Source organism: Benincasa hispida, chromosome 8, assembly GCF_009727055.1.
Source record: "Benincasa hispida cultivar B227 chromosome 8, ASM972705v1, whole genome shotgun sequence".
Taxonomy (NCBI): Eukaryota; Viridiplantae; Streptophyta; class Magnoliopsida; order Cucurbitales; family Cucurbitaceae; genus Benincasa; species Benincasa hispida.
In genome coordinates, this window is record NC_052356.1 from 59,791,014 (window position 1) to 59,803,019 (window position 12,006).

Below are 12,006 nucleotides of genomic sequence, written 5' to 3' on the forward strand. Positions count from 1 at the left end.
TATTCTCATTCACTATTCGACATGTCATCAAATGATTTAAATTTATTCCATAGACCTTACATATAATTCTTAAATACTATTTTCACGATAAGTAATAAACTAAGGTAGTATGGAAAAAAATTTCATACTACCATAATATTAGAAATTTTCTTGTTGAATTTAGATGTTCAATTTTGGATGGATTACTTTGCCCAGCAGCAGTAGCTGCAAGATTGCTTATGTTTTATACATCTACATGTATAAGAATGAGATTGTTAAATAGTTCTAGATATCTTAAACAACATTATCTTTCTTAAATACAAAATTGAAGCGGTTCTTCCTACTCTCGTCCTGCTTTTTTTATTCGTGTTGATTAGATTCTTAGCACAACCAACAAGTAAGCCATTCCTAAAATTTGAAAATGACAGTGCACTAGTTGGTTGTTACAGCCACCATCAGAATTTTACCCAGAACGTTTCACATCCCCTTTGTTGAAAAACAGGGTGTACTTTATAAAAAGATACTAAAAAGTGTACAAAAAGTCAGCAAAAACCACATAAAATAAGAACCTCTCTTCTATCCTCTAACATTATTTCATTGGCGAAGTATGCAAGCAAAGCAAAAGTAGGGCAATTGTTAAATTCCATCAACAAGAAGAAGAAAAAAGAGGCAAAACTACTAAGAAGAATTTATTATACGACGAACATATCAATAATTTAACAGATGGAAATGGAAATCCATTTTTGTAAATTGGCATAACTTCAATATTGAATACTATAATACATTAAAAGGATAAGGCTACGTCACCAAAATCGGCTATATATATCTTTTCTTCTTCTGTGGGGGAGTTTAAAACATACCACTGTGCTTGCAAATTTCTACAGCCTCGTCTTTGAAGCTTGAAAGCGTATCGAACGAGTTGGATATGCTACCCAAAAAATTCACTTCCCTTTCACTTTTGCACATTTCTAACTGGAAATAAACAGTGTAGAAATGGCTCTTTGCATTCACAGTAATATCTGAATCACCAATTAGAAATAGCCACTCATCAACTGATAAGTTTCAACAGGTTAAAAAGCCATAAGAAATCAATTTAGAATTCCAAGAAACGGAAGGGAATGCCCTACAACTGAAAAAAGTATCTATTAAAATGACACTTCCTCCGTAATCCTCAAATAAAAGTTGAAAAAAAAAAGTAGGAAGATGAGAAGTAGATTAGCACACATACAATTTGAGGTTAGTGATGAGAATTGAACTATGGTTTAAGTGTCGAATTGAGTTCATATGTTTTATTCACAACAAAGCAAGTTGAGAAAAGGGCTTACCATCAAATGAAGAAACCGAAGAAAATCAATGAGAAGCTGTATAAACATAAACCAATTGCACACACCAGCAAGTAAATTATGCAGTAGACGTCGATCATCTTTTGTGGGATAAAAAGCCACCTTAAGTGTATTTGTTAATTCAAATATCCGAAGAGAGAGCTGCAAAAGAGAATCAATTTACAAATCATCATGCAAGGAAATGAAATCTTATAAATACTGAACCTTCCTTAGGGCTATGTAAAATTTCACTTACAAAGATGTAGATCGTTGTGGTGAGCATGAAATTGAGCATTGGATATTCTGGAATGATAGAAAGAAGCCACTTAGGTTGTCCATTTGGTACATTTGATCTGCAGAAACGGACCAAGAAAATAAAATTTGCATGTGATATTAGAAAACGTATTTTAAATCCCACATACATGATTCCACAACGGTGGCCCATTTCGATAATCGAAAAAATGATACTGGAAGAAGTAATTAAAAACATTGTGTTCAAGTTAGTGATTTATTCTGAATTCATAATCACATAACATTAGAAAAGAATGGATTAAATAAAAGAGTTGCAAAATAAATAAATAATTAAAATAAAACAAAACAAAACAAAAAATTCTCACCTCAGCCATATATGAAATTGTGAAATGTAAGTTTCAAGGGTAATCTTGCCAAGCCACCTGATCATTTAAAATAGTTCAAAATCCAACAGTATATATTGCAAGAATTTCAAAACTTTAATATATCATAGTACCCCATAGAAAAGAAATACATACGCAAAGAGTGTCAAGGAGTAGTTTCGGAACTGCTGGGTAAAATTCCGCAGGCATATATAAACACTAGAATCAAAATAAAACAAGATCAGCAATAAGATACTGAAAAACAGATAACAGTTAAACAAGAAAAACTTCAATACATACGTTATGGGAATCCATGATGTGTAAGGATGATACTTGTTGTATGTAATTTTGTCCAGCTTATAAATCCACTCATACCACATATAACCAACCTGGAAAAAAGAAGGCAACGCAATTACTAAAAGTAGATTATTGTTGCCACGCAAAAGACTTTGGTAATCCAAAGTTCATCCAACTTACCGACAAGGCAACTGTAACTATGCACGCCTTTATAGAGATTCTCTTCCTGGTATCAGCTTCCTCTAATTTCTCCATCCATTTCTCAACCTAGGTTATAAAAAGTTGTTTATTTTAAGGATAGCAAACAAAAAGATATTTAAAAAAAATAAAAAATAAAAAATAAACTAACAGCAAGAAAACAAATAATCATAACAAATTCAAACGTATCAGTTTACATTGGGGTGAAAGTAGGCATAGATCATTCCGATAATCCAAATATATCGGTCGAGTCCAGATCTGAAATGCCATTCATGCAATTTAGGGAGTTGAGGTTTTGCAGGATCAGTATAACCTGGTAGATATCCCAAAAAGAGAGAGAGAGAGAGAGAGAGAAAGAGAAGGCATAAGTGAAGGAAAAGTGATCATTATGCAACTCTTGGATTAGAAAAAACCAAATGGTTCAAAAGGTTGCTACAGTTTTTAAAGAAATCCAATTATGTAAAAGTTTACCAGTAAGAAAATAGATCATCTGAAGTCTTAATAATCATCAGTATTTAAGTTTTCAATAAAGTATGTTGTAGTAAAGCCAAAACTTTTGAACTTGTAATATTGAACCTGTAGTATAGCCAAAACTTAGCATACAACCAAGCTAAACAGTTATATAGGCAATTAATTTTCAAAAACAAAGAATAACTAGATTTATGAAATCAAAATAATTGGACCTTGCTACTCCACAAAACATAAGATTGATCGAAATACTTGAAGAGACAAAGAAAACTATCGGAACTTCTATCTCATTTTTCCCTTTTCCTTTTTTTTTTTTTTTTTTTTTAAGCAAGGGGCGTGATTCAGTACTTACCTAAAAGGAATGTCAAAGGACTCCAAAATGCATTGAAAACACCAGGAACTTCCCAAATGAGAATTACAACTAGAAAGCACGCAAGAATCTTCGCTGCTATCACTGAGCTTTTCTCATTATACTTGTGAAAAATACCAAGAGCTCCATAAACCATTAGAGTGAAAAGTGTATGCATTGGGCAGATGTAGTACAGCATATAATCATTGTTGAGAATGATACAGCAGAAGATAACGAAGAAATTTAGCCGCCACATCATCTGGATATAATAATAGATATTAACAAAAGTTATTGATCGCCATCTCTTTTCAGCGCCAGGGGGTGAGTTATTCATAAAGCTTAGGAGGTGGAAAAAGTTTTCAGCGTAAATAAAAATAACCTGAGCAAAGCGAGCAACACTAAAATCCTTTCTGATGTAATAATAGGAAAAATTTCCAAATCCGGTCATCCATACATATGCAGCAATAAACATGCGTATGGCATTGTATATCTCTGCAGCAGCAAAATAATGGTACATCAAGAAAAGAACCTGTAAAAAACCCAAAGAGAAAAATGTTAATGGGTTGGCAATAACCAAACCAAGTAAATCAAACTTAACTAAAACCATTGGTATGAGCAAAATAATTGGAGAAAATATAGAAATTGATATGCTATCAAATACACGTTAAGAACATTAGAACATTTAGAAATTAAATACATAAATTCGTTCAGATTAATTAACAATTGGATGAAAGAAGCGGAGACATTTTTACAACACATAAACTACATTCAAAAGCCCAAACATAACTGGGAGAACACAAGTGATGGGCAGATGAAAATGCATAACCAGTGTATGACAAATTGACGATAAATAGCAGTCTTGTACAATGGATGCTATTACAAATCAAAGTAGGCTAACAATACAACAATGCACCACAAAACCAGAAATTTTATGACAGATAATAATATAAATGTCAAAATCATATCACTTCTGCCATGTTCAAATCATTTCAAAACACACCTCTAATCACTCAAAATTAATTTAATATTTAATTTTACATTTTTTAAATGCAATTTCCATATCATCAAAATTGGCTTTGAATGATGAAAAGCATGTTTCAAAGTCATTTTGAAAATGACAAAGGTTATCTTAAACATTTCAAAATTGCTCCCAAACATGCCTTAAAGACTATTATTCCCAAAGAGAGTCACTCTGCATATACATTTACATTAACATACAACTTGCCTGCATCCATCCTTTCCACTCCTCTGTTTGATGCCGATTAAGGTAAAGAATAGATTTCCCAGAGAATGCTGACTTGTCGCTGTGCTTTTTTAAAGATGTTGCTGCTGAAACAATGATGAGTAGAATGTAGAGAAAGAGAAAGAGGTCACGGCTGTAATTCTGTCAAAGAAAAGAACCATTTAACAGTATAAACAAATATCTTCTTTACGCAGGTAAAAAAAATAAGGAAATAAATAAATTGTTGAAAATCTGTAAGGATGAAATTTTTAAAGGATTCAGTTACAAAAAATACTAGATGACACAATAATTGAGAATAATGAAAGTCTATGGATTTTGAGCTCAGTTACCAGCTCACCTTGGCTATGAACAATAGTATCCGCCAAGGGTCTTGTTTCTTAGATAATAGAGAAATTAAGGCATAAAAACAAAAGCATTTTGGCAGAAATAGTTCTTTAATAGATCAAGATGAAACTAATATTTCAAGAAAACAGTTAAGCACAAATTGAAATGAAAAGGGAACAAACTACCTTCTTCGAATCTGCCAGGATAGATGTACGGTCACATACAAAGAAATACAACAGAATCGCTCCAAATTCAGACCTAAACAAGATTGCAATAGTGAGTTACAGTTTACTTTAATATTATCGGTTAATCAAGTTAAGACCAATCCTGTTAAAACTCACATTGCTCTCAAGGTAGAACGATTTTCTAGCAAGAAAGTGTCGTCCAGTGTAAAAAACCTAGAGGCCAGAAAGGTTCAAACAGCATAAAGGACTTTTAAGAAATGGAGTGCTTATTTATGATTAAATATCCTATAGAAAATGGAAATAACCTTATCAAATTCGATGTGATGGATGAATTATGAATCTTTGCAGATGCCGGCCTAGCCAGACCTCCTTCCAATAGAACGGCTTGATCATCTTCTTTTACTGTCTCACCTCCCAAGTCAACCAGATTAATGTCTGAATGACTAAAAATCCAGGAAATTTCAATCAGGAAAAGGAACTTAAGCAAAAAGAGCAGAATGTATATCGTTTAAAAGAATAAGGAAAAAGAAGAAGAAGAAAGAAGAAAGAAAAAAAATACATCGGTTGCCTTTAACTGGGACAAGTAAAAAGACAGATAAAAACAAACAAGTCAACCACAAATTGAATAACAAATACCATTTATTTCCTTCCTCCTTGTAAAATGCCTATTTTCTTAAACGAGACTTTTTAACTCTTTTACATAGAGATCAGAGGAATTTTACATAAATGGTTAATAGAAGATAAATGATGAAAACTATCGCAGTCAGACAGTCACCAACTTTCAAGGAGAATCCTTCCAACTACTTATAAGAACAACAAAGAGCACTAAACGTAAAGCTAAAACAACAAAAATTGCAGAGAATTCCTCACGCTTTAGAAGGAGCTGAAGATTTCCTATATTCAAGGATTTCTGAGTATATCCATGAAACAAAGATGGGAGATATTCCAAGAAGGAACGATATCTGTGAAATGAAAATATCCTTGTCAGTTATTTCAGGCTTAAAATGCAACAAAGATAAGATACTTGAGGCAACAAATAAAAAGAGATGGGAAAGTGGAAACATAACACCAGACTTATATCATTTTAATGTCAAATTAGTATGGGGTAAATCAATATTAACTAATTTCAAGACTCAGGAAATTTTTTAAGTAATTCCAGTTGGTCCCAGTTTTGTTATCAAACTTAAGCCTCGGAATACAGTGGATAACCAAATCCATAAGAAAATTATAACCCGTAAACATCAACACTAATAATCTAACAATGAACAAAGCCTAAATTAACTTAAAATATAGGATGAATGGGAAGTGATGATATGAACCTCTGAGGGCAAAGAAAAAAACTTCAAAAAGAAGAAAATCGAGGATAACTTGCATAAAGAAAATAAAAATGTATCCTGAGTAGTCATTCCCATTAAGACAAGTTTCCAGGAATTTTAATCCAATCTTCTCATCCATGGAAGAAGTGTCAATTTCCAGTGACCAATAAAATAGCTGTCTTCGTGGGACAGTTCATGATCTGAATCTTGAAAAGCAGGTTAATAAGGAGCAAAAATGAAAATAATTTAAAAGACCAAAGACGAGGGGCAACTTTGTCGGTGGGAATTATTAATTGCCAACTAAACCAAAACACGTTGCCGACATTGCAGGGAAATGCGAAGTTCAATTTCAATCAATCAAATGAACTTGAAGTGCCAGTGAACTTCACTAAACAAGAATTCCATATACACAACAAAAACAAAATTAAACATTCCTGAACCAAAGAATTACACAACTCTCCAAAATCCACATCGAAGAAAGAAAAACGAAACAAACCAACGTAATACCTGTCCTGGAGTAATAACAGAAGCCTCCATCATCAATCCAGACTCAAACTGCAAAATGCAAACGAAACGAAACGAAACGAAAATAGAAGCAAATCACTTCAACATTCCACAAATAATCAACAAAAAACACATGAAAAGAGCAGAATCTAAAGTAGAAAAGCGCAGATCGAGAGAGATACACACCGGAAACGGAATGAAGAATCGAATTGGTTGAGACGTCAGTATTTAAACAGAATGCGAGAGAGATAGATCATAAGGATCCAACACAAACAGATTAGAGAGAAGAGGAAATCGAAGCAGAAGGATTGAGCTCAAGAATGAAGATTGAAGAAGAAGAAGCTCTCAATCTCTCTAACTCTCTCTCTCTAAACCTCGCTCGCTCTCTCTCTCTCTAAAATTCTTAATTGTGTAATTCACTCCTGTTCTGAGCGGTTGATGAATGAAGATGAAGAAGAAGGTTTGTTGGTGTTGGGACGATGATTTTCGTTGTGGTTGCCGCTCTCTTTTCACTCCTACAATGACGACGATTAGATTTCATTTTCCCCTAAATGGATTATTTTGTTTTAATTAAATTCATATTTTTCAAAATGTTGATCTTGATTAATTGAAATTAAATAACTAAACAAGATTATGAATGATCTCCACTGATTCCATTTTGATTGGGGTAATTGTCGCACCCAAATGTTTTTCATCTTTTAAACCTATTTAAAAAATCCTTGAAATGGTTTTTATCCATCTCTGCTATCAAGATCGACCATGAAGATTTAGATAAAATATATTGATTTTTTTCATTCTATCGAATATTTTATCCTGAAATCTCGAGCAGTCTTATACCAAAAAATTTTCTATATTTCCTAAATATTATTATTTAATTTCTGTAAATTTTGATATTTCCCAAAATTTAAAAATCATAGTGTGAGATCACTTGAAAATCCATTCCGATAATTTGGACAATCTATTTGAAATTCAAAAAATGGTAGAAAGATGAAAGTTTTTAAAAAAAAAATATAAGATTTGGTATAAATAACCAAATTTGGAGTAAATTTAATTAAAATAGGAGATTTTAAAAAGATCAATAATATTTGAGACGAGTAAAATGTCAGTATTAATTTGCTAGATTTCATCAAGAAGTTCAAAACAAAGTTAATTTTTATCTAAATCTCAAACGAGGTAGATCGAGAAAAACTAGTTCAAACAATTTTCAAAAAACAAAAATACTAGTTTTGAAAGATGGAAACATTTGAGGTTATTTCTAATAATTTCTTATTTTGATTCTCTTCAAGCTATTTATACAAATTTTTGTTAAAATAATATTTTCATCGTTGTAGTTCAGACTTGTTTAATTTCAATTCTATTAGTCCCTACTTTAATCTACTATTGGTATTTCTAAAACTTGTTTTATTATCTAGGTTAACTACCATTATGGTTCTTTAACTTGAAGTTTGTACAATTTTGATTTTTGTAATTTTAATTATCCAATTTTAGTCTATTTTCAATCAATTTTAAATATAGACCTAAGCTAATTTTTATGAAATTGGTGAAATAATAAATAGTTTCATGCAAAGAAATATAATAGTGAATATGTTTTCTAACTTTATAAAAAAAATATTACATAAAATAACAAAAAAAATTAAAAACTCAACAATAAACTAGTATTTGAGAATTAAATTTAAGATTTATTGTAAATAGACTAAAATTTGACAATTGAAAGTATAGGACCAAAATTGAACAAACTTCAAAATATAAGGACCAAAATTGATATTTTTAACTATTATCTATTAGTTTTTTTCATATTTAAGATCTTTTAACATGTCCATGAAGTTCCTTTTTCATATATATATATATATTATTTGATTTTTTTTCAGTTAAAAAATAGTTGAGGTAAAGGACTCAACCTCAAGTTTGGCTTAAGAATAATTTTTAATTTATGTAATTTATTTAAGTTTTAGAATATAAATTTATTGTTTAATTTGGTTTAAACGATGAATTGAACGAAAATAGGTAGGTCTTGGAATTTAAAAATTATTAAAAGAATGGTAGGTTAAAAATTTTATAACCTGTTGAAAGACCCGTTTTAGCTTTTAGAGAAAAAAAAAACTCAATGAGTCCAATTTAATTTTAATATAGAAAAAATAAAGATGGGTGACTACCTATAAGGTAGATTGATGTTATATTTGTTAGGGAGGAGATTAGTTCTTGGCTTAGGGTGTTTCAAATAACCTGACAACCTTAACAATCTGGACTACTCAAACTCAAAATGTAAATGTTGAATTGGGTTAGTTTTGTTCCTGAGTTGGGTTGGGTCGTGGGGTGTTTAAAAAAAAATTTGGTTGACCCAACCCATGTTATATATATTTCCGTTCCTCTCTTATTTAAAGTTTGATTATTGATTAATTTGTGAATTTTTAATATTTCTTTGAAATTGTTATGATATTTATCTTTATTTAAAGTTTACAATAAATATCATAGATATTGGTATTTAACTTTCAATTGTATGAGATCTTAGTTATTAGTCATGTGTTGTATATAAATTACATATTTTTCATTAAAAATAAAAAATAATAATAAGTTATAACCCGACAATCAATCCAACCCAAACCGAAATTTAAGGGTTGGTGGAAACTTTGTTTGGATCATTTCGATTGTCAATCAAACCAACTTCGAATTTTCGAGTTAGTCCAAAAAACACCCTCAATCCAACCCAATCCTGGTGTTGAGTCTTCCTATTTGAACTGGTTAAACATGTACTTTCTAGGTCATAAATTTAATTTCACATGTCTACAAAGTATTATATTGAAAAAAAAAATCAACCAATACTCCTAAATTTCAGTATAATAGTATGCAAAAAAATAAAAAGAAATAAAAAACAAAAACTTTAATTGATGATTTAACTTTTAATATAAATAGAAAGAATACACGTATGAATTTGTTTTCTAACCTTATAATGTTGTATATTTTTTCAGACAAAATGTGGGTATTAATCTTTATTTTGAATATTTTTGTTTGTTGATTTATTTATAGTTTTTTAATAATTTAGTTTACTATGTATTAAAATTATAGGGTATGTTTAATAAATGTATAACTAAAACTAACAACTATATGCCAAAAAAAAAAAAAAAAACATAAAGATTTCTCTAATTTTTTCTTTATTAAATGATTTTAGGTCCACAACGCGTTTTCTCTCAAACATGAAAACGAAATGAAGACTTTGTTACAAAATAATAATAAGAAGAAGAAAAATTATTTTAAACATCAAAATTATTAAAACATTTTCAAATATAATGAAATATTAAAATATATTAATGACAGATATCAATAAATACTAATAGATATCTATCAGCAACTATCAATATGATAGATGATAGCAGTCTATCAGCATCTATTGACATTTTGCTATATTAATAAATATTTTGATTTATTTTGATATAATAATGTATTATCACGTGCATTTGTATGTGTATATATATTTTTTAATTATTATAAAAGCACTTGATTCTAAAATGATTTAGGTAAAATGTCATTTATTATTTTTAATAATACGTCAAATATAATGATTTAGACAATCTTATTTTGTGCATCACATAGTTTTGTGTTTATTAATTCAATTATGTTAATTTGAAATGGCAGATTTTAGATATGAAAAAACAAACTACTTATTTATTTATTTTTTAATTGGTTAAGATTAAAAAACATAATAAATCTTTTTTAATCTTAACCTTTCAAGTTATTTTTTTTAGAAACAAAACTTCAATTTATTTAGAAGTTAAATAACAACTTTTTAATTTTTTTAAAGACATTATTATCATTGTTGATATAACATTATTTATTTCTTTGTTTATTTATAACTAGATTCTATAATAATGTGATCAATGAATGATATTTAATTAAAATTTAATTTATCAAATGAATAATATTTAATCATAATTAAAGAAATTTATAATACTTTCTGAAGAATAAAATGAACAACTCGTTATATTTCAATTCTTCATATTCCTTTGAAATTATTGTTGAAAATGTTGATGAAGAAAATTCATTTTTTATAGTGGTAGAAGATGAGAGTTATCAAACTTTTGGGATTCTAAAACTTCTTGATTTTAATTTTGGATTAAATTTAATTTTTTTTTATACAATCAGAAAAATCTTTTACATTCCAACTTGGAAGTTCTACACAATTATTATTGAAGATTAATTATTAATTAATAATCTACTTTTTATATTATTTATTCAAAATAATTTATAATTAATATTTAATCACAATAAGTAATAAGTTACAAATTTAATATATTTTATATGGGTGAATTGATCTAGTTTTAAATTTAAATTTCTTTTAGTACAAATGAAGGTGGGGATTTGAACAAACCTCCTCAACACATAGTGTTGCCAGTTAAGCTAAGCTATTTTTGGCTAATTTTAAATTAAATTATTGCTTTAATTCAAAGCAAATTACAAAAAGTAACATATTTATTTCGAAATGCAATTTCAAATATTGTATTAAAATCAATATTCTTTTGTTCTCTTTATCTAACCATTATAAACTTTTGAATGAGAATTTGAAGATTTAAAAGTTACAAACTGCTCTGTTTAATTATCATGACATAAAATTAAGAACAATTGTAACTTTTGTCGATCATCTCTTCTTTCGAAAGATTTCAAATTTATTATCATCATTATTATCATCTCTAAAGAAAATGGATGAAAAAGTTAAATCTAAATACACGCTTTTATTTTTGGCAAAATTAAGAGTTCAAAGAATTAAAGTTTTATATCTTGAATAGATAAAATACTCTCAACAATTCAATTATTATTTAAAAAAAAGAAAAGAAACTATACCCAAGGTACAGTGTGAGAGTTAACAAACAAATTGCAATCTTTGAATCATCTTCCATCTTCAATCTTCATCTTCAAATCTTCTAAATGTGAACGACACACAAGGGAAGAATTAACAAATAATATTGTGTTTATATATTAAGGTAGTTCGACTCTACAAACGTTTTTCTTTCTTCAATTTAATCCTATATAACGACCTAAACTTACTAAAGTAAATTAAGGTGATTTTAATTCTAAATTTAATCAGTTGATTTATTAAACATTTAATTAATTAAGGTGATTTAATTGTAATTTTAAACCATTGACTCTGAAATGGAGAAAGTTAGGAAAAGTAAAGTTTCAATTCATTAGGGCACAGATGTAATTAATTCAAATTT

The 12,006-nt window shown here is 29.0% G+C and overlaps 1 protein-coding gene across 3 annotated transcripts; it reads right to left on the minus strand.

The window, feature by feature from the left end:
- Positions 1-644: 644 nt before the first annotated feature.
- Positions 645-7,311, minus strand: LOC120083773 (protein REDUCED WALL ACETYLATION 3-like). 3 transcript variants are annotated; one of them, XM_039039639.1, is made up of 17 exons: positions 6,986-7,300; positions 6,803-6,850; positions 5,850-5,941; positions 5,285-5,422; positions 5,136-5,192; positions 4,980-5,052; positions 4,453-4,611; positions 3,607-3,756; positions 3,231-3,486; positions 2,608-2,723; positions 2,393-2,479; positions 2,216-2,304; positions 2,072-2,134; positions 1,919-1,975; positions 1,558-1,654; positions 1,305-1,463; positions 645-998 (listed from the first exon to the last, which is right to left on the minus strand). In XM_039039639.1, exons 2-17 carry the CDS (start codon positions 6,833-6,835, stop codon positions 987-989), a joined length of 1,638 nt encoding a protein of 545 aa, XP_038895567.1. In that variant the 5' UTR covers positions 6,836-6,850; positions 6,986-7,300; the 3' UTR covers positions 645-986. The 3 variants fall into 3 exon arrangements, with proteins under 3 accessions (XP_038895567.1, XP_038895565.1, XP_038895566.1); XM_039039637.1 differs by having other exon boundaries at positions 3,231-3,756; positions 6,986-7,311; XM_039039638.1 differs by lacking the exons at positions 6,803-6,850; positions 6,986-7,300 and adding an exon at positions 6,299-6,501.
- Positions 7,312-12,006: the final 4,695 nt, after the last annotated feature.